The sequence below is a fragment of the Lagenorhynchus albirostris genome, chromosome 6 (assembly GCF_949774975.1).
Source record: "Lagenorhynchus albirostris chromosome 6, mLagAlb1.1, whole genome shotgun sequence".
NCBI classification, from domain to species: Eukaryota; Metazoa; Chordata; class Mammalia; order Artiodactyla; family Delphinidae; genus Lagenorhynchus; species Lagenorhynchus albirostris.
This window is the reverse complement of record NC_083100.1, coordinates 78,915,304-78,939,194: the sequence shown is the minus strand read 5'-3', so window position 1 is coordinate 78,939,194 and position 23,891 is coordinate 78,915,304. Positions and strand designations below refer to the sequence as shown.

The 23,891-nt window shown below is 40.6% G+C and overlaps 1 protein-coding gene across 3 annotated transcripts in view; it reads right to left on the bottom strand.

Moving 5' to 3' along the window:
* Positions 1-23,891, bottom strand: part of NMI (N-myc and STAT interactor) — a 37,938-nt gene that overhangs the window by 4,995 nt on the left and 9,052 nt on the right. Inside the window, exons 1-5 of one of the 3 annotated variants that reach the window (XM_060152931.1) lie at positions 10,810-10,827; positions 10,549-10,719; positions 4,245-4,341; positions 3,101-3,196; positions 961-1,123 (exon numbers count right to left, since the gene is read on the bottom strand). In XM_060152931.1, coding sequence (XP_060008914.1) covers positions 961-1,123; positions 3,101-3,196; positions 4,245-4,328 — 343 coding nt within the window. In that variant the 5' untranslated portion in view covers positions 4,329-4,341; positions 10,549-10,719; positions 10,810-10,827. Of the gene's footprint in view, positions 1-960; positions 1,124-3,100; positions 3,197-4,244; positions 4,342-6,070; positions 6,110-10,548; positions 10,720-10,809; positions 10,828-23,891 lie in introns of those variants that run through there. The other 2 variants (XM_060152930.1, XM_060152933.1) reach the window with 2 other exon arrangements.

Here is a 23,891-nt window from a genome sequence, read left to right as displayed (position 1 = left end):
TGCTCAGAGGAATGTTGGTACAGTAGAACATACAAGGGTACTTGAGGTTTGGCTCTCAGTTCTGCAATTTATCACCTGTATGGACCTTGAGCAAGTTCCTTATCTTAGGTAAGCTTCTGTTTCTTTAGCTGAAAAATTCCTAACATGTAGCAATAATGACAGCTAACATTTATTAAGAGTTTATTACATATCAGACACTGTGCTAAGTATTTTTCAACATTTCTCATTTAATACTCAAAGCAACCCCCTGAGGTAGGTACTGCCACAAAATGTGTCATAAAGAAATTGAGATTTATAAAGAACCCAACCAAGTTACACTTCTAGAAAGGGGCACAGCTGGCGCTCAAAGCCAGATTCTCCTCATTAAGGTGCCCCCAGATCTCGAGAGGGTCCCACACCACGGCGGACGTGGCAAACATCAGGTCCCACTCCCAAATCTCTGACTCCAGGGCTCTTGCCATTCACAGGTCTTGTGCATTTAGGTAAATCACTTAAACACCTGAGAATCTGTTTTCTTAGTTATAAAATGTAAATAGTGACTCTCTATCTTCTTTCTTTCATGGATTCATGTGAGTATACAATGAGATAATGTCTGTGAGAACTCTCCTAGAATGATGTAGAGCTCTACAACCTTGAAACGTTATCACTAGTATTATCATTTGCAGGTAGCAGTTGCAGTAGAAAGGCATTGGTATTGGACATCACAACACCTGGGCTTGAGTCCCAGCATTGTCACGTCCTGAATGAGTGATCATGTTCAAGTCACTCAACGTCTCAGAGTCAGTTTTCTCATCTGTAAAATGAAGATAATCATACCTACCTCAGGGTGTCACTATGAGGATGAGATGAAATGATAAATGTAAAAATTGTAAAGCAATGGCCAAATATCTACAAAAGCTCTTTGAAAGTCCCAGTGCTTTCCAAAGGTAACACGGTCAAATTTTTGAACATGAGTCATACCTTCTTCTTTTTCAAAGGTGATAAGTGCTTGTCCTTTTTGTAGCTCATAAGGGACTTTTGAGCTCACTTGACATGAATAGGAGGTATTTGAAAACTGGCTGTCACTCTCAGGATTCTCTACAGCTGTGAACTTTATCTTTGTTTCGGGAATATCCTCGTTAATCTAATTCAAACAGAAATGTTTGATTAAAATCAAGACAAGAAATAACTTAAGTCCTTCCAATGATAATGTGATTTGATCATCCAATAATTCACTCTCCACTGACTTCAGAGCCCCATGGAATACTGAGCGTGGTCTTATTTAGTATCTTTAGTAATTGCTTCTTCCCAGGGAAGTACTCAGTAATGTAGTCAGATGCTGATCCTTCAATATTATTTCACAGATGAAATTGTAAATATATAACTCTCACTTTTTCTAAGTGTTTAAACTGGTCAATATTGTGTGGTGTTTGAGTCTAAAGCCCTTTGAACAACTGTGCCAATAATAAGCTATCTCACAAAGAAATCATTGCACAGTATATTTACCCTCACTGCAAAGAGGTATAAAATAGAGTCAGGTGTATATGGTTATTTTGATGGCAAACTCAGATAACTTCATCCAAAAAGAAAGACTCCTGAATTCAATGACTTAAAATTTATCAAATTTAAATGCCCCCTTCCTCAACACCTGCCCATCAACTTTTTAACCATTACCCCAACTGAGGTTTATAAAAATGTGAAGGGACGCTACCAGCAAGATCTGTCATCTGGAGGATAAAGTTAAGGGGTTATACTTAGCTGCTTAAAATCACTGGGATGAACAGTCAGTACAACCACACATAAATGCACAAATGAATTGAGTGTTTGCGTTTCTATTTCCCATGGTTATTTTACATGTTGCAAGAAAAGGTTTTATCGCAAAGACATTAGAAATATCAAGTGAGTCATTTGATCTCATCTGACATTTATTCTACATGTAACTTTGGTAGAATTTCTGATTACCATAACTCTGACTTCAAAACGATCTGCAGTGTCTTGAGAAAAGGCAGAGTGTTTCCCAATAATGTAGAAACATCCAGTATACCCTGAGAAGTCAAGAGCTTTCCGGAGTGAGAGTGAGAATGCCTGCTTCCAGTCCTGAGTAGACCGTGGCAGGGAGCAATTCACTTATGCTCTCTAGACCCCAGTTTCAGTCCTCTGTGAAGTGAATCAACTGAGCTGGCTGGGTTCCCGAGGCCCTTTGAGTTGTAGGACTAAATGATTCTGGCTCCAGCCTGAGAAGTATCCAGAATCTTAACAGAGACTTCTCTAAATCTCACAAACACCGGAAACTTCACTTCCTGATATTCAACATCCTATCCCCCATTTCAGAAACAAAAAGTGACAATGCTTTAAGCATTTAAATTGTTTGAAGTATTTTTTTTAACAACCTGGGTTGTTATGAAGAAAAAAGGATTGAAAGCTATGTCTAACTCAAACACAGGAGAAATTAAGAATTTAAATGAAGATACTCATCCAATTTCTTTTTAACTGTGAAACTCACTTAAATTACTTGGATGAGGAGAACAATAAAAGAACTTGGTGAGAAGACCAAGAATTTGATCCAAAAGTGATTGATAATGACCATCATTTGGGGGTAGTTTTGGATTAACATATACATGAATATTAAAACATGTATTAGCATAAGTGTGCAGCAAGATGAAATTCTACAGTGATCACACACCTGTGACCAGCACCCAGATTAATAATCAGAACAAGACCAACACCCCAGAAGCCCTCTTGGGTTCCCTTCCAGTTTCTACCTGCCTCTAAGAGTAACCACCATACTAACTTCTAACATCGTGTTTTCATGCTCTATTTCAACGGAAGCATATGGTGTGCCCTGTTTCTCCTTTTCTGGCTCAGCACTGCGTTTATGAAATTCATCGATGTTATTGCATACAGTTGTAGCCTGTTCATTCTCATCGTTGTGTAGTAGTCCACTGTGTGAATACACCCTAATTTATTAATTCATCCTACTGCTCTCAGTTTGGGGCTGTTGCAAACAGTGGTGCCATGGATGACCATAATGTTTTAGAAATGAATTCTGTATCGATAAATTGCTTTTCCTGAAAAATGGGGTCTGTGAAAAATGAGATACATAAAATAATTAAAGAAGTACCTGGGAGTTCCCGGTTGTCGCTTGCAACTCAGCTTCAAGCTTTTGGATCTCCTCCTTTAACTGAATATTTTCCTTTTCAATTTCACTAATTAATTTCTAAAAATAAAAAGGAAATAAAATAACACCCAAAATTTAAACAGTCCCGACCTCATTTTTCTTCTCTTTTCTTAATATTTATTTATTTTGGCTGCACAAAGTCTTAGTTGTGGCACACGGGATCTTTGTTGCAGCATGTGGGATCTTTAGTTGTGGCATGTGGGCTTCTTAGTTGTGGCATGTGGACTTGTTAGCTGTGCATGCACGTGGGAGCTAGTTCCCCGACCAGGGATGGAACCCGGGTCCCCTGCATTGGGAGCGTGAAGTCTTACCCACTAGACCACCAGGGAAGTCCCAGCCCCGACCTCATTTTTCTAATTAATTAAAGAAGCAAAATTTCTCTCACTTTGAACAAGGCAAAGAAAGACATTAGACAGTCTCAAAATAAATATGATCACGTGAATAATACCTTTGTCAAATGTTTTACATCATCACCTGTCGACTTTCTTACCACTGCCAAGGATTATTATCTCTATTATACAAAAAAGGAAACCACTTTTCACACTAAACCAAAGTCACAGAAATGTTTATAGTAGAGCAAGGATTGATGCCCCTGTCTTCTGGATCTTAGTTCAGTGCTCTGTCAATTCCTTCCTATTTGTGACTCCAATATGACTTTTAAGCTGCACCATAACTGTGGACATATGTTACTCTGGGGCAATTTATAAATATTTTTTTCTGTGATTCCCACAGTATAGCTGCCTTGATATGCCAGACAGATGGCCTTGAGTAAGTGGTTTAACTACCTGAGCCTCCATTCCCTCTTAGGTCTAATTGGATAATTGCTAACGAAACTCTTAACTTCTAGGTGCAAATCAAAGAAATGAGAGAGGAAGTGAAAAAGCAGCTAACATTGTAAGCTGTGTACGAGAAAGAAAAGAAATATGATTCTTCTTGTCAGTCTTGAATAATAGAGGTAAAGAAAACTGAAAACTCTAATATTCTTCCAAATTCAACATAATGTTGGACAAAGACATATGAAACATGCCTCGCTGCAAAATAGATGTAAGTTAATTTTTAATAGTACTCAGTAATTTTTCCTTTTTACCTGGTTTTGTTCATCTTTCATAAATTCTTCAGCTGGCCCATACTCCTTAAGAACTTGTTTTTTGTTATCTTCATCAGTTGCCATGATTCCCTAATTACTATAAAAGGTAAATACTTTAAAAATAGTACAAACACACAAATTCAAGAAGAAAAAGTAACTTTTACCCTCTTACAGAAGAAACATCTCTTCTTTGCTATATGTTATTTCCTATCACCGAAGTCTTTATTATCATGAGGATTATATCCAAAGTCTCTATTTCAAATAACTTTCACACCTATAAACATAAAAAAAAGGTTCTAAAAATTCTTTGCTTTTCAACACCGTAAGAGAAAATAATAGGTATTAACATTCCTTTGTAGTTCTCATTTCAATCATAATAGGATGCTCCATTTTAAAAGACTATTATTTTGGTCTTCTAGACTTTTTCAAAGGTTTTTATTTAAATATTTAATTCTCCCTATTATACTCCCCAAATGTAATGGAGTAAAAAGACCTCCAAACACCGTTCCTCTCTGCGTACAGGGGTTTTCACAAACCCTCCCGAGTTCATACACTTGGACAGGAAAAAAACTTCATCTTTATTTCTAATAACCTCTGATTGAAACTTAGCATTCTCTTCAAATATGAATATAGGCAACAAGCCACATAGTATTTGCAGCCCCTGTGACAAAAGTCACCAAGACGGTACAGATATTTTCATAAAATATTTTAACTCTTCCAGATATCCTGAAACATTGCTTGTGTTTAACCCTGCTTCAAAATTATGATAGTTATTAAACTCATGACTAGGTCTTGTAATAAACTGTAGTATATTGATATATATTACTATATTAAATATTTGCTTTTTAAATAACCTGATAATCATATTTCAATATAATTGGTTTCCTTTATAATTCTATGTATTGTGTTTTATACAACTTAAAAACTTTATTTTGAGAAAGGCCCACAAGCTTTTTCAGACTGGCACCAAAAAAGTTAAGAAACCTTGCCTGCATATCAATTTACTAAGATGGAGTTGTCCCAGATCAAATATGACACAAGGATTATCACAACAGTTATTGTTTTAGAAGCACATTAATAATGTGTCTGTTAATACAATCTTCCAAGATTTCAAGTGGCTAAATTCTCACTATTCCTATAGAAGAAACAGAAAAGACATGTATTCTTCTCTAAAAATAAAATAGAAGACAAGCAAAATATCAGTCATGGCTTAGTCTACTCAGTGTGAACACAAGCAGTGTCCACAAAAAGGGGTCATATGGTAGTTCTACTTTTAACTTTTTGAGGATCCTCCATACTGTTCTCCATAGCGGCTGCACCAATTTACATTCCCACCAACAGTGCACAGGGGTTCCCTTTTCTCCACACCCTCTCCAGTATTTGTTACTGTAAGGTCGGATCTTACCAAACGGCACCGCGAAACAGAGGAAAGCTTCAAGTGAGCTTCATTAGGGAGCGCTCCCGGGCGAGGTTCACTGGTCCGAGAGAAAGGGTCCAGAGAAGTCGCACCCGGGCGAGGGTTGGGCAAGATTTTATAGGGGAAGAAGGGAAAGGGGTGTGGTGAATCTGGGAGGGCGCAGGGTATTCCTGCGCAAGGTATTATTTGGTGGTCTTTCCGGGTATCCTGGGGGACCGTTAGTCCCGCCCCTCGAAAGGCGGGAAGGCTGGGCCGGGTTCAAAGTCCCCAGGTCAGTTCCTGGAACTGGGTGGTCCGGAAAGACTCCAGGTCAGTTTCTGGAACTGGGTGGTCCAGAGAGTTTCGGTCTGATGCAACCTGTGAATCTGATTGTGTTCCCCTGCCTCGGGCCAGTTGGCCTTACAGTTACCTCTTGTCTTTTTCATGACGCCCATTCTAATAGATGTGAAGTGGTATCTCATTGGGGTTTTATTTTTTTGTTCTCCTTTTTTTTTTTTAAACATCTCTCATTGGTTTTTTGTTTGTTTGTTTGTTTGCGGTACGCGGGCCTCTCACTGTTGTCGCCTCTCCCGTTGCGGAGCACAGGCTCCGGACGCGCAGGCTCAGTGGCCATGGCTCACGGGCCCAGCTGCTCCGCGGCATGTGGGATCTTCCTGGACCAGGGCACGAACCCGTGTCCCCTGCATCGGCAGGCGGACTCAACCACTGCGCCACCAGGGAAGCTCTCCCTCTGCATATTTATAATCATGTTCTCTGACAATGAAAAACCTGACTCAGAAAATCAAAAAATCAAAAAAATAAATGCAAAGGGAGAAAAATAGAATGAATGCTATGAATTGGAACTGGAGATATCAGCATAATCTCATGATTTCTGATATGTTGATAGAAAAGTACAGAAATTTAAATATAGATATAAGTGTGTGAGTGTGTGATATTCCTCAGTTCTGTCTGCTTAAAGGGCCTGGAAACAAAGACAACAGCAGTGAGCACATCTAGCACCCAGAGTTTAGTTTCTAGTACCATTCTCAGCTACCAGGAACCAAGGCTATTCAGAGAAATGGCTGCTTCTAGAAGTAGGACAGGAAAAGTACAAGACAAGCATCTTATGATGTCAGAAAGCAAGAAGTGCTCAAAGAATGATGAGGATATGTCACAAGAACATAGAGTCCACCTTGATGAGGTTCTCACTGGACAAATCTGGGAATCAATTAAGCACAGAAATTAATAATGACAGTAATAATTAAATCCACTGAGCAAAACAGAGAACTATGAGTCGGTAAACATAGCTAGCTAGCTAGCTAGCTAGATAGGTAGATAGATAGATAGATAAATTGATAGTTTTGTGAGGAAAGGACCATTTAATTAGTTTCAAAATACTTACCCACAAGTACTGCAAACCAAAATCCAGTGCAATCGCAATCATTTAGGTGTTCTGAGCACTCACCAGTCCTGGCATTGACAAGCCCTCGAAGGAGATCAACAATTTCAATGGGGATAAATATCAGTTTGCCCTTTTGCTTTGAACATGTCAAGCTAACCTACAAGAATATAAGCACTGTAAGGGCTATGATTTTTGTTTTGTTCTCTAAAGTATGCTCTAGTTCATCTAGAACGCTACCCTAACAGTACCCAAAAGAGTGCCAGGGATATAGTCTACACTCAAGAAATGATTGTTTTTAATTGAATTAAAATTTCCTTACACTGAACAACCTGTTATTGCACTTCATATAAGTGGAATCATTTGGTATGCACCCTTTTATATGTGCTAGAGTTTTAAGCTCAACATGTTTTGGAGACTTGTCCTTGTTATTGCATGTATTAGTAGTTTGTTCCTTTTTATTGCTGTGTAGTATTCCATGCATGGACAGCCTACAAGTTGTTTATCCATTCTCTCGTTGGTGGGCTATTTGGTTATTTCTGGTTTGGGGCTATTATGAATAAAGCTTCTCAAAACAAAACAAACAAAAGAAATACTTCTCCACAAAACACTAATTTCAAAGGGGAAAAGAATAACTTTACAGTGAAGAAGCCAGGCGGACCACACCATAATGAAGTAATCAAAGTAAATAATGAGATACATCAAAATCATCTGACATATGATAGGCACACCGAGAACACAGCACGATTCCTATGATATTCCTGCCAAAGATGCATGAGCCAAATCTAAACAAGAGGAAACATGAGATAAACTGGTCTGTTCTCTTCAAAAGTGTCAAGTTCATGAAAGCCAAGTAAAGACTGAGAAACTGTCCCAGGCAGGAGATTAAAGAGACATCACAACTATACACAATGCATAACTCTGAACTGGGTCCTTTTGTTATAGGATATTATAAGGACAACTGGCAAAATTTAAATTAGATCCAAGGATTAGATGGCATAATGTATCAATATGAATTTTTCTGATTTTAATCACTGTATTGTAGTTACATAGAGAACATTTTTTTGTAGGAAATAAATAAGAATTCCAGGGTAATTGGTCATGAAACCTACTCTCAAATAACTCAGGAAAAAGACAATTTTTTACTTGCAGATTTTCTGTAAGTTTGAGGAGTTTAAAAATAAAAAAATGTATATATAAGTAGCTCTTTATTGCATTAACAACTGCAGAGTCCTTATAACGGTATTCATCCCAAGTCTTACACAATCTAACCCCAACTAGTCTTATTTAGACAACTCCTGGACCAAGTCCCTTAACCACACTGAACACTCTAAGGGTTTCTCTTCTCCCTCCTGTCTCTCAATGTCACATCCTTCCTCCCCTCCCAACCTTAACCTCCACCTAATGAAACCCTACTGTTCAACATCCATCCCAAATTCCCCTCCAAGTTCTTGAAGCCTTGTCTGATTCCCCCAAATGATTTTACTTCTCCCGCTATTATCTCTTTTGGGGAGCTTTATTTGTGTACCTGTGTCATTTTCCATGACTAGATGGTCATGACCTTGAGGCCAGGGACCACATCCATTCTTCCTTGTATCCATTCAGAGCACAATACACATTCACACACTGAAAACACTCAATATTTATAGAATTGTGCAGTATCTTGACTGAGGTATTTATTCAGCTCAGGACATCCCAGGCATGTGAAGTTCTCTTATTACATTTCCAGAAAGCAGAAACTGCTACATTATTTAACTGTTTTTTAGTCTATATTCTTAATATAGACTAAGAATAATAATAAAGGCTTGTAATAAAGGCTCTCAATAATATATTTAACTCATATGAATGGTCTACTACATAATATTCCCAGGACTTCTTACAGCATATCTAGTAACTGGATACTTTCCCTCTTTGCATAAATGGGATGTACAGTAATAGCTTTCCTTTTATACAGTCAAATGGTAGGCAGAATAATGGTCCCCTTAAAGATGCCCACATGCTAACCCTCAGAATCTGTGAATATGTTAGGTTACACTGCAAAGGAGAATTAAAGTTGTAGAATGAATTAAGGTTGCTAATCAGCTGACTTCAAAATATAACGATCTTGGACCTCCTTGGTGGTGCAGTGGTTAAGAATCTGCCTGCCAGTGCAGGGGAACCGGGTTCGATCCCTGGTCCGGGAAGACCCCACATGCCGCGGAGCAACTAAGCCCGTGCACCACAACTACTGAGCCAGCGTGCCGCAACTACTGAGCCTATGTGCTGTAACTACTGAAGCCTGCGTGCCTAGAGCCCGTGCTACGCAAAGAGTAGCTCCTGCTCGCCACAACTAGAGAAAGCCCGCATGCAGCGACAAAGACCCAACACAGCCAAAAAATATATACATATATCTAAATACAAAGATCTTCCTGGATTATTGGTGGGGAAATAATGTAATCACCAGGGTCCTTCTACAAAGTGAAAGAGGAAGGCAGAAGAGTAGAATCAGAGTAAGATGTGACAACAGAAGAATAATCAGAGAAATGCAACATTGCTGGCTTTGAGGATAGAGAAAGGGCACCACTGAGCCAAAGAAGGTGAGCAGTCTACAGAAGCTGGAAAAGACGAGAAAACAGGTTCACCGCATTAGCACTGGGGAAGGAAGGCAGCCCTGAAGACGCCTTGATTTTAGCCCAGTGACGCCCAGTTGAACTTCTAACCAGCAGAATTTTAAGATAATAAACTTGTGGATTTTAAGCCACTAAGTCTGTGGTGATTTGTTATGGCAGTGAATGAAAAAACCAGCACAAATCACCTATACCAATTCACCACCTGTTTCCCTTAATATACTCACATCACCGTGATGCCCCCCCACCCCGCCTGATAGAAGCAAATCTTCCCATATGCATGCCTGGCGGCAAAAAGAAAGGAAATGAGGAGAAGGAAGGAAAAAAGGAGGTGGTGATGCACAAAGTTGTTTTTGTTTTGTTTTGTTTTTGTTTTTTTAACTTCTGCATGTTGTATAGATAGGGAAACGTCGCATTCTCTTTTGGACGTCTCTTTCAAGAAAACCCCTGCATATTCTGAAAAGTGAGGTACGGCTGCCAAAACCTGCTCCTCCTGCCAACAGAGTAAATGTCCTGAAGGAATCTGTTTTCCTAACAACTGTCTCCAGAGACACTACAAGAACAGTGGGGAAACACAAACCATTTTAAGTTTCAATTTCCGAAATGAAGCAAAGCAAGGAGACGGGGTCAGAGGCCGGGACGGCACAGAGGAGGCCCCGTGGGCCGGGGGCAGGCACGTCCCCTCGGTGGCTGTGTGGTCCCCGCGACCCCGGCAGCGGGCAGCGCAGGGGCGCGGCGCTGGGGCTCTGCGCCCGGCCCCCGTCCGCCCCCGGCTCTCCGCCGGGCGTCTCCCCGCAGGAGGTCCCGAGTCCCGCGGAACCTGCCTCGTCGCCATCCACTGCCTCTCCAGCCCTGGACCACTAGAAGCGGGGATGGCAGGAGGGGAACGGGGCACCCACTCACCCGCCTCGGCCCGCCGAGCGCCGCGCCCCGGTTCCCGGAAACCTCGCTGGCTGCGCGCTGGTGGAGTGTCCGCGGGAGGCGCTGAACCTCCGGGCCCGGCTGGCGCTGCCTTGTCCAGAAGAGCTTTGAGCCTTTTTCAAGTGGGTGTCCCCCAGATCAACAGTTTGGTTCCTTTAAAAAAAAGAAAGAAAGAATAAAAGGAGAAGAAAACTACTCAAATGATGATTTTCTTTAAATCTAGTCACTGCTCGAATACCAAACCTGGTGTCTCCAATGATTAGTCACTAACAAGTTACACCTATTTTCACTTTCGATTTTTAAAACGTGTTGGTTTTGTTTTTGTTTTGAGGAAATTTATTCCCAAAGTATTCCTTAAGTTTCCATAGACATCATTTTAGGACATGCTTTAAAAACCACTCCTTTGTATGTATATTACAGGACGTGTTTTTGGAAAAAGTGGATAGAAACCAAATAAAGCCAAAGTGGGAGTCTCTCATCAGATTGTAATGGTAACTCTCGTTGTAATTTGTTGATCATTATAACCTTAATCTACAAATCTTTGCAGCCAGCACAAGGTCAACTTTTGTGTACAGGTATTTCTTTTGCAACTTCCCAGGAAGTTGGGAAAGCTGTGGTGTTCCGTTGGTTTCTACGACCTGTGTCCCTTGAAAGTTTTCTTATAATCATTTTGTTTTGTTGTGAAGCTTATAAATAAATACTTCACTAAGTGTGATCTTTTCCTTTGAAATGGAAAACATCTGGTTGACTTCATAAATTGCATTGTTTCTGAATCCTACACAGAGAACCACTCCACAGCTGCACTGGCTGGTAAATAGAGGTCAGGGAGGAGATGTATCAAAATGACTTCCAGGCATAAATTCTAGTTTACAGTGCTGTGTATTCATATATAACTGATATATAATCTGATAAAATGAAATATTAACCAAAGTCAAATTCCTTTATAGCAAGAATATTATATGCATTTTCAAATAAATTAATACATTGAGATATTTCCAAATGATGGAAATATCAATAGGTTTTGATTGCATGCCACTCCTGAATTAAAAATTGGTTTGCTCTGCAAAGGGAAAAGGAAATAAACATTTACAGGTGTATTAAATATTCACCTTTTCTATGTAAAAAAAAGGAATATTGATGGCAATCAGTTTAAAGTGGCCTTTCTAAGTGAAGAAAATAAAGTGGTGCATAGACACTTGTACTCATCAGCCCAGTCAAAATAGTACAAAAACTCTAACTGTGGCAGCCTGAGAATTACTTTTGGTCTCCCTTAAAATTTTGTTTTTTATTTTATTTAAATGTATTTATTTATTTATTTATTTAATTTATCTATTTTTGGCTGCATTAGGTTAAAAATTTGTTTTTTTTAAATTTTGTTTTTTATTTTATTTATTTATTTAAATTTATTTATTTATTTATCTAATTTATCTATTTTCGGCTGCATTGGGTTAAAATTTTGTTTTTTAATTTTTGTTTTTTATTTTATTTTTTATTTTATTTATTTAAATTTATTTATTTATTTAATCTATTTTTGGCTGCGTTGGGTCTTCGTTGCTGCATGAGGGCTTCCTCTAGTTGCAAGCAAGCAGGGGCTACTCTTCGTTGCAGTGCACGTGCTTCTCATTGTGGTGGCTTCTCTTGTTGCAGAGCAAGGGCTCTAGGTGCGTGGGCTTCAGTGGCTGTGGCACCTGGGCTTAGTTGCTCCTCGGCATGTGGGATCTTCCCAGACCAGGGCTCGAACCCGTGTTCCCTGCACTGGCAGGCGGATTCTTAACCACTGCGCCACCAGGGAAGCCCCTTTTATTTTATTTTTGGCTGCACTGCAAGGCTTGAGGGATCTTAGTTCCCTGACCAGGGATTGAACCCTGGCCCATGGGAGTGAAAGCGCTGAGTCCTAACCACTGGACCACCAGGAAACTTCCATCCCTTAGAGTTTTAGAGAACATGAACTCTAGAGGTTACTTAGTTCAAACCTCATTTCTTCTTATATCTTATTTTTGTTTTTTATAAGAAGATACTAAGCAACAGGACCATGACCAGAACAGGACTAATCTAAGATTGACTCCAATCCTGTTAAAGGACAAAGGATACAGTTAGTAGGGAAGCCTTTGGGCTGCCCACATGCTGAAGCTGAGCCATGTGTAACAGTCTGAACTCAAGTGAACTTCAGGTCCAGTACTCTGCAAAGCACAGGGGTTCCGAAGATGAATAGGCAGCTCCCAGATATATATATATATATATTTTTTAATTTTATTTATTTTTGGCTGCATTGGGTCTTTGTTGCTGCACGGGCTTTCTCTAGTTGTGGTGAGCGGGGGCTACTCTTCATTGTGGTGTGCGGGCTTCTCATTGCGGTGGGTTCTCTTGTTGCTGAGCATGGGCTCTAGGTGTGCAGGCTTCAGTAGTTGTGGCTCGTGAGCTCTAGAGTGCAGGCTCAGTAGTTGTGGTGCATGGGCTTAGTTGCTCTGCGGCATGTGGGATCTTCCCGGACCAGGGCTCGAACCCGTGTCTGCTGCATTGGCAGGCGGATTCTTAACCACTGTGCCTCCAGGGAAGTCCCAGCTCCCAGATATATTATTGTTAACAATCATAATTGCGATGATCTACTGAGAACTCCTAGACATTTTATAAACCTTTTATGTTTTGCCAACAACAATATGAGATATAGGTATTATCCCCATTTTGCAGATCAGGAAACTATGGCTTAAAGTGCTGACCCAAAACCAAGCAATTAATCTGTGATGACATTGATATCTTTCTCTACTCTCAACCATGAAGTCAGTCTCCACACTATGTTCTACAGGGCATGAAAAATGAGGGAATTCTATGGGCAAGTATGATTAGGAAATGCCACATACTGGATTCACACTTGGGAGATTCACAATGCACATCCACATGTTGAGTTTTGAGAAGTATTGCAGGGAAAAATTATAGCATACATTTAAAAGTTTAACTTTATTTAATCTTGAATTTATCAAACTCATTTGACCACTAAAGCCTTTATTTTCAAGGAGCAGCTATTAAAATCTTGAAAAGTTTCTAGTGGGGCAATTTGAGTAATGCTTTACTAATGATTTTAATGATTGAGGACTTGGCTTCCTCAAAATATGGCACCTTGGCATATTGACTTTTAAGTGGAAAGAGTTTGAGAAAACAGTAGAAGCAAGACGGTCACTCTGACCTTCCTCCCCACTACCATCCTTCTCTGAAATAGTTCAAAAAGCCTCCTGTGAGAGGTGCTCACCCTATACCTGTGGGAAAGGATCATTCTTACCTCCAAAGACAAATGGACCCAGAGAAGAATCCTTAACAAACCAGCTTTGCTAAGTTTTCTCCAGTTTACTTCAATTACCACATACTCTCTGACCTATAATATTCTTCCATGACTATCCTCTCTTCATCAAACCTAGCATAAAAATACTCAGTTCTAGGGCTTCCCTGGTGGCGCAGTGGTTGAGAGTCCGCCTGCCGATGCAAGGGACATGGGTTCGTGCCCCGGTCCAGGAAGATCCCACGTGCCGCGGAGCGGCTGGGCCCCTGAGCCATGGCCGCTGAGCCTGCGCGTCCGGAGCCTGTGCTCTGCAACGGGAGAGGCCACAACAGTGAGAGGCCCGTGTACGGCAAAAATAAATAAATAAAAAATACTCAGTTCTAACTGTTTCCGTGGGTCTTCATTTCCTTATGAAGACTTCTGTGTCATGTAAAACTTATGTTAAATAAATTTGTAGGCTTTTCTCCTCTTCATCTGTCTTTGTCAGTTTCATTTTCAGACCCAGCCAGGAACCCTAAGAGGGTCAAGGAGAACTTTTTCTTCCTTTCTATCTATCTATCTATCTATCTATCTATCTATCTATCTATCTATCTATCACACACTCAATAAATATTATACCGCACATGAGATGCCTTGAACATGTCATGTAAATCTACACTGCCATGATATGAGATGTATGTTGTGTTAGAAATTTATCTCCCCACCAGATGGCAATGGGCTCCTCTCAGGCTTCCCTATAAATGCACCATCCCCACACACACCAGTGCTACATGCTGTACCATGTGTGCTATGAAGTGTGATACTAGTAGTAGAACACCAAGGAGAAAACAGCCCCCTCTACCTCAGGAAGTCAGGGAATGTTTCCTCCACAGAAGAGGTGAAGATTGAGTTGCCTCTTAAAGGTAGAGGAAGTGAACTGAGACCAAAGGTCAGATGAAAAATCCCAGAGAGGCATCATGAGTTTAGTGGATATGCAAATCATGAGAAAACCACCTGATATCTATTATATTATGCTCTTTCTTTTAGAAAAGGTCTAGCACACCAAGTTTATGCTGCTAGTTGCCAAGATTTTGGTAATCCTGTTTGCAGTTCATCCTTGGGGAAGTTGCAACATTTATACTGTGCCCAGCATTGTGCAGGGTCCTGGGCGACACAAAGGAATTAGGTAACATCATTCTCATTTTCAAGAGGTTTGCAATTGACATATCAGGAGTAAAGGACTGTTGCCAAGAGAGTAGATCTTAAATACTCTCACCACAAAGAAGAAATGATAATTACATGACATGATGGAGGTATTTAGCTGTGGTAATCATTTGACAATGTATAAGTGTATCAAATCAATATGTTGTATGCCTTGTTCACCTTAAACTCACACAATGTTATTTGTCAACTGTATCTCAACAAAGCTGTAAAAAAATAAATAAAATAGTAGACAACGGATTTTTTTAAAAGCAAAGAAAAATAAATATTCTATCCCTTACTCTCTATCAGGCAGGCAGTACTATATAGTTAAGAGCATGGTTTTGATATGAGATGTTGGTTTGAATACCAATTTCAAGTTACTGAACTTTCCCAGCCTCGTTTTTCTCCTCTGTAGAATGGAGCTGTTGTGAATGAGATACTGCTACATGTCAAGGTCTAAGCACAGTGACTTAGCCAGGATAAGCATTCAAGTAGCTTGACACTGGTGGCCCAGGTAGCTGTTACAATCTTATACCTGGGTGAGAATTTTTTTTCCATGTTATTCTTGCACATTTCTTCTGCTTTGTCTTCCTACCTGAAAAAGTACACTTAAGACAAAGACCATTTTTTATTTCTTTTGTGTCACCTGCAGTTATTAGTAAAATAACTATACTTAGTACTAGCAATATAAATATTATACCTATTTCTAACTAGTAGTTAGATACAAGAGTAGGAGTCAAATACTCTAGGCTCAATATTATAACCCCTTTGTATAGGTTTTCATGTTAGTGTATGAATAAGTTTGTCTAAGTGAACAAAATACTGTGAGCTAGATCAAATATTTATAAATAGAAGTTTATAATAGAAGTTAATCCAAGTAAAATAATAATAAAATTAAAGAATAAAGGACATTACCTTCTAGAATCATGCCTGGGCCACTGATTTATCATATAAACATACTTGATCAGTCAGAAAATTCTGTTTTGTTAAAGTATTTAGAGAATAAAGCTACTGTCCTTGGACAATGCTGGAAAGAACAAGTAAGTGTTTTGCTCATGAAACAGAGGTTCAAAAATAAAAATTGATCCTTGATATCCTTAAGATATCAAACAGTAAACCTCAATATTATATTATGGAAATTATTTTGAGAGAATCTGAGGATACTGCTGATGTTTTCCTGCTTTGCTTGCAAACTGAATACTGCTTTTTTTAAAAAATTAATTTATTTTATTTATTTTTGGCTCTGTTGGGTCTTTGTGGCTGTGCACAGGCTTTCTCTAGTTGCGACGAGCGGGGGCTACTCTTTGTTGCTGTGCGCAGGCTTCTTGTTGCCGTGGCTTCTCTTGTTGCAGAGCACGGTCTCTAGGCATGCGGGCTTCAGTAGTTGTGGCGCACGGGCTTTAGAGCGCAGGCTCAGTAGCTGTGGTGCACGGGCTTAGTTGCTCCGCGGCATGTGGGATCTTCCGGGACCAGGGCTCAAACCCATGTCCTCTGCATTGGCAGGTGGATTCTTAACCACTGCACCACCAGGGAAGCCCCTGAATATTGCTTCTGAATTGGCTATACTCCAATATAAAATAAAAAGTTTAAAAAAAATGAATACTGCTTCTGACAGAATTCTCTCAGGGTGAAGTGATAGTAGGATAAATCCAATTGTTTGGCTTGAACTTAAAATCACAGGGGAGGAAAAGCTTAAAGAAACTTGAGATTCTCAGAATGCTTAAAAAGAACATAGCTTTGGAATGTTGGAAAAATCAAAATATTAAATTCTGATTATGTTCTCACCAAAAATCCCAAATGAGAAAGAATCGGGCAAAGCATCCAAGTAAATCAATGTAGCTTCCCAGGGAGCTCAGCAGTTAAGAGAATATGCACAAACATAGTGAAAACAACTAAAAAAAGTTATTTTGCTTGGGCTTCCCTGGTGGTGCAGTGGTTGAGAGTCCACCTGCCGATGCAGGGGACACGGGTTCGTGCCCCGGTCTGGAAAGATCCCACATGCCGCGTAGCGGCTGGGCCTGTGAGCCGTGGCCGCTGGGCCTGCGCGTCCGGAGCCTGTGCTCCGCAAAGGGAGAGGCCACAACAGTGAGAGGCCCCTGTACTGCAAAAAAAAAAAAAAAAAAAAAAAAAAATCAGGCAAAGAACTCAACTTTTTAAGTTAAATTTGTTTTCAATTTGTTCTTAGTGTACCTAGGTATATGTAGGGGCATAATTTCTACTAAGATATATCTCAGTATAGTGTATGATTTCTGTTGAATCGTGTCCCAAACTCACCAGAAAGGGAAAATGTGTCTGTGGGTAAGAGGACATCCTATAGACCAGTGCTTGTCAAACTTTAATGCCCGTCCGAATCAGCTGGGGATCTTGTTAACATGTAGATCCTGGGAATTCCCTAGTGGCCCAGTGGTTAGGACTCAGAGCTTTCACTGCTGGGGACCGGGTTCAATCCCTGGTTGGGGAGCTGAAATCCTACAAGCCATGTGGCACGGCCAAAAAAAAAAAAAAAAGCAGATCCTGGTTCCATAGGTTTGAGGTGGAAGTTCTTCATTTTGAACGTTGCTTGGTGATGCTGATGGCATGATGGCACTGGGTCTTGGACTATACTTTGAATAGAAAGGCTGTAGACTAACCAGTTCCCTAAAGAACAAAGAGGGAGCAGAAATGTTCACTCCAGAGTCAGGGTACTGTGTACTGTGTGGTTCAGCCAGGGAGCACAGGGCCTCTTCCTGTTTGCCAGCCTGGTGGCCTAGGTTCATGAGTAGAAGGAAAGGCATTTCTTGACATCCATGGTAGACAGGACAACAGTAGTTCCTGTCTTTCATGCCATCTCCTTCAGAGGACAAAGCCTCCTTGTCTGCAGCTAGGCTGTCATTACAGCTACTCTGAAATGGAAAGGAAGGAATAAGCCATGAGGGTGAATGGGTCAAAATGATGCAAAAGTGGAAAGAAGTAAGGAGAAGCCAGAAAAAAAGAACAAGACTAGTATATCCAGGAACACTGAAAGGAATATTCTTTTCTCTTTCATTAGTTATTCATTTCAATTTATTCTAAATAGTTTGCCCTGGTGTCCGGTGTAACAAGATAGAATGACCTCACACACAGGGCTCATTTTAACAACAAAATATCTTCATGGGGCAGTTTGATGATGTTGGACACATAAAACCAGAGGTAATTCATCCCTCTAAAAGCTTAAACTCCTCCAGAAAAATTAAAAAGACAAACAGTCTTCATCCCCAATAAAAATAAAACAAAGAAGTGTCCTTCAGATCTTATTGCTTGGTGACTTTATGCATTGGAATAGAAACACTACTGCCTTTTGGGAGGTTGACCTCAGCTGTTTTTCAACCATTTGAAGAAAAAGAACTCTAATTTTGGTGCCAATACTCAAAGCAAGGCTTTCTCAGATGGATGAACAACAGCTGTAGCTGGCTTGTCATGGAAATTGCACCACCTTAAAATCACCAGGAGAACTGGGCTGAGTCTCTGCTCTGACCCTTACTACAGGGTCACACTGGTCACACTACACATTCACATGCAGTGTGTTCCCTGGAAATTCCTGGTGTTTCCTGAAAATGTGCATTGCATGCTAGGGAGGGATTCTGGGCTTCCAAGACTTGCTTGATTGCTGCTCTAGAATTAGATAGAACAAGTGAGAACAAGTCAGTCAAACAAGTCCAAGATTCAATCATATTCTCTCTTTCTCTCTCCCCCAACTATTTTGTCATGTTATTTTATGAACTTTACATAAGACAGACAGGTAATTGTTGAGTGGCTTTTTTTGTGGTCTAGTCTCTATCCTACTACCCTGAACGTATCCCAAACAGCAATGCGATTTTCCCTGCTCTTCACTGGCTCCTTTCTGTGGTCACTAACCTGATCTGCCCTCTCCTAGGGACACTGTAACCAGATGGCCCAGGTTTCTTAAGGCTCCCTTTCAAATACTCTATCCAGTTTCATTCTGTGCCACAGCCAGTGTGTCTTTTCCTCCATACCCTCTCACATTAAAATTCATAGTTGAGGGCTTCCCTGGTGGCGCAGTGGTTGAGAGTCCGCCTGCTGATGCAGGGGACATGGGTTCGTGCCCCGGTCCAGGAAGATTCCACAGGCCGCAGAGCTGCTGGGCCTGTGAGCCATGGCCGCTGAACCTGCGTGTCCAGAGCCTGTGCTCCGCAGCGGGAGAGGCCACAACAGTGAGAGGCCCGCGTACCGCAAAAAAAAAAAAAAAAAGAAAAAAAATCATAGTTGATTGTCTAATTTTCACAGGAAAATTTTCATGATGGCTAATTTACATCTAGAATTTACCTTGCTAATGATTCCTTTTGTCCTTTCATCCTACACACCCCTGCCATATTATTCTTCTAAAAGTTCTGCTGTCATTAAGGTGTCATTCCACACCTTAAGCATTTACAGGTGACATCTAACATATACAGCCCAAACTCCAGAGTGCAGTACCTACCCTCCCTCCCATGCTCCCAATCCCAAACTGTTTCCACAACAAGCTGGCTACAGCTTGTCTTTTTGACTTTATTATTCACTATTCTCTTCTCTGTATCCAACCAAATTAGTCGGCTATCCTCTAAATCCAGAATAGCCTTATCAACCAACTGGTCTTCTTTCTTTTACCATTTCCCTTTCCTGAGATGTTTTCCTTCTCCTTTCTATTATATCAGTCATACGATTGTACACATGAACTCCTAACAAACACATATCATACCTTAAAGGCAGTGGTGATATTCAAGATACCAATAACTGATCAGTATGGACACTGAACCATCAGAAGAGCTCTAGCCAGAAGGATGGAGTGGTGTCCTAGAAGATCTTTCTGGGCTAGGCATTAATCCTACAGTTACTGGATCCTAGAAGGTGGCGGTGGGGGGAGTGCCGGGAATTCCTGGTGGAGATACGGCCAGGGCAGTAGAGGCACTGGGGTGGGCTTGGGGGAAGACTGCAACCAACTGGCACGGAAATATTTCATTATTTAACATCTGATATGAACACCCAGGGTACAGTGGCTGAACACCAGTGTCAGGCTTTGCTGCTACATCTCCAGGCTCAAGTTCAGCTCCTGTCCAACAACCCCAGGAGTAGTGATCCCTCCCTCTCTAAATTATTTTAGCATGTTTTGCCCATACCACTTATTAGGTACATTCATAACCTTGCATTGTTAATTGTCTTTTGGGGGACTATTGTGCAATTCATCCCCAAAAGATGGTAATCTTTTCCAAAACAAGAGTTGTACTATATCTTTGTCTCTCCCTAAATGTCAAATATAGTGCCTTTCTTGGGCAATTACTTATCCTATATTTATTAATGAAAATCGATTGAATGAGTAACTGAGAACCAATACACCATATAATGTGGTCATTTCAAATGACCTCACTTAGAGAGTGAGGGAGTTACAGACATCTTTGAGACTCTGATAAGAGCTAGAGACTCTCTTCTCAGAAATATCCATAGCAACAAGAAATTGTGCATACAATTTCAGGTGTCTTACATATCCCCTAAAGCCATTCATAGATTCCTGGGAGTCCATGGAATCTAGGTTAAGGACCCTGGTTTAAAAGGAATGTTATAGAACCAGAACATCAACCTAAAGAATCAACTGGGTTTTGTTTTGCTTTGTTTTTGCATCTTCTAAGTACATTTATTCATTCCATGAAGGAAATGGCCCTATACAGGTGTGCAGTGATGTCCCATGTTTCCATATAACAGAGCTTGCTTAAATTCACAGCCAGACTGTGTTTCACCTGATGTGCACTCTAAGTAAAGCTGGTTAATGATGGCTTGGCCCAGGACTTGAAGTTTTCAAAACTTTACTTCTTTTATCAGCACTCTTGATTTTATAAACGATGAAGCCCATCAACGCCATTCCTACCCAGATCTCCTGGTAAACTTGAGTACAGTAGGGCTTCGTGAGGGATCCAAACATTTTTTTTTTTTTTTTTTTTTGCGGTACACAGGCCTCTCACTGTTGTGGCCTCTCCCGTTGCGGAGCACAGGCTCCAGACGCGCAGGCTCAGCGGCCCCGGCTCATGGGCCCAGCCGCTCCGCGGCATGTGGGATCTTCCCGGACCGGGGCACGAACCCGTGTCCCCTGCATCGGCAGGTAGACTCTCAACCACTGCGCTGCCAGGGAAGCCCCTAATTTGGGTACTAAGTTAAGAGACTTAACTTGGGTGTTACCTTGGTATTCCAGTGAGAGGGCTATTTAGAAGATCTCATCCTAGTTCACCTCTTGGATCATGGTGTCTCAGTGCTATCCCCTTGCCTCTACCTGGAAGGCAGAAGGGCAGCAGGACCCACAGGCTTGCCGTAGTGGTCTAAGTTTCCCCCAGGAATACGGTACTGCTGACTAAGGTTTCAGCTAAAGTGCACTCATTATCAGTTATACTCGTAGATGTCAGATGAAAAATGCCAGTAACGATCTGGAGTGGGACCATCTTTGGTTGAATTCATTAACAGGTACCACATGCCAAAGTGTGGCTAACTAAGGGGGAAAGGGACAAGTGAAGAGGCAAGATCACTTTGCCTTAGACAGAACTTTGTTCATCAGGGAAAGCAATCTTGGCACATAAACTAAAATGCAGACATGAGGCATAAAATAGTGAGATCATCGTCACTAAAACTCTGTGTGGAATTCACTCCCTCCGAGGTACGCACCACGACTCAAAGAGATGGGACTTCCATCAACTCCCCAAGGCAGTTAACTAGCCTCCTGTAATAAATTTCTTTCTGGAAGAAAGAAGAACACTTATTTATAAGGGAAGCTGCCTGCTATGGTAGAGAAATGAGAGTCTAGAAAAATTACACTGTCTCGTATTTCATACTAATTTGCTTCACTTCTTGGGAAAAAGTAGAAAATCTTTTATATACTATTAATCTTTGGATTGGTTCCTATGTCAGAAACTTCTTCTTGGAGCTCACTACTACTACAAAGACATTAGACGTGGATAGTGAAGAGAACCTCAAAAGCCAATAATATGGAAGAATAGGTCAATAAATGCTAATTAAAATTAGAGCCAACTGGGAGGGATAAATTGGGAGACCAGAATTGACACATACACTCTACTATATATAGAATAGATAACTAATAAGAATATACTGAATAGCACTGGGAACTCTATTCAATACTCTGTAATGGGACGTCCCTGGTGGTGCAGTGGTTAAGAATCTGCCTGCCAATGCAGGGGACACGGGTTTGAGCCCTGATCAGGGAAGATCCCACATGCCGTGGAGCAACTAAGCCCGTGCACCACAACTACTGAAGCCCGCACGCCTAGAGCCCATGCTCCGCAACAAGAGAAGCCACCGCAATGAGAAGCCCGCGCACCACAACGAAGAGTAGCCCCGGCTCGCCACAACTAGAGAAAGCCCACATGCAGCAACAAAGACCCAACACAGCCAAAAATAAATAGATAAATAAAATTTAAAAAAAAAAAAATATATATATAATACTCTATAATGACCTATATGGGAAAGGAATCTAAAAAAAGAGTGGATATATGTGTATGTATAACTGACTCACTTTGCTGTACAGCAGAAACTAACATGTTATAAATCAACTATACTCCAACAAAAAAAATTAATTAGAAAAAAATAAATATTGGGACCAACTCAAAAAATAAGTTAAAAAATATGTTTTAATTCACACACACAAAAAGATGTCCATCAACAGATGAATGGATAAAGAAGATGTGGTACATATATACAATGGGATACTACTTGGCCATAAAAAAGAACGAAATAATACCATTTGCAGCAACTTGGATGGAACTAGAGATGATCATACTAAGTGAAATAAGTCAGAAAGAGGAAGACAAAATACCATATGATATCACTTATGTGTGGACTCTAAAAATATAACACAAATGAACTTATCTACAAAACAGAAACAGACTCACAGACATAGAGAACAGACTTGTGGTTGCCAAGGGGACCCAGCGGGGGAAGGGATGGAGTGGGAGTTTGGGGTCAGCAGATGCAAACTATTATATATGGAATGGATAACAACAAGGTCCTCCTGTATAGTACAGGGAACTATATTTAATATCCTGTGATAAACCATAATGGAAAAGAATATATAAAAAAAGTTTATATATGTATAACTGAATCACTTTGCTGTACAGCAGAAACTAACACACACTGTAAATCAACCATACTTCGATAAAAAATAAATTTTAAAAAAGTAGAGTCAGGCCTATGCTTTTCTGGCCATAGACCAAAGTAATATTACTGAGAGGCACAAAAAACAGTAGATATTTTCCAAGAACTGTTTAGAGAAGTTACATCAATTCTCTGGACACACGTAGAAGAGAGGATGTGCGATAGAAGAGGCTGTGACTCAGCAGCAGCCCTAGTTTTCATCTGGTTTGACAACTGTGATGAGATATTGAGGTGTCTGGAAAGAAAAGATGAAGTCTCTCTACAGCATCCTGCAGTGCCCTGCACCACACGTGGGTGTATCCTCACCGAAAATACTGTGATGATAACGTAAGATTCAGGGGTGCTCGGATGGTGCAGGAAAAGAGCATCAGGAGAAGCAATTTCCCTGCTTTTGTGCATCTAATTTACAACAGGCTCTCAAATCCAAGTTACAGGAAGCAAGGAGTTGGGGGGAGGAGGGTGGGATGGTGGGGGGAGCAAAGAGTTACTTGACTATCTTCTGCTGTTTCTTGATTTATGGCAATCCTTGTGTGTGAGTGAAACACACAACTTCTCTCCAACCATCTGTCTTGGTTATTGGGCACAGAGTCAAAGTAGTATTAAGCCTACCGTTTTAGCACTTTTGTCCACTCTCTCCACCAAACGGACATCTGGCCATTGCGGGAAGAGTGATTACGGTGATGCCTTGTACACAGAAGTGACCTGTGAA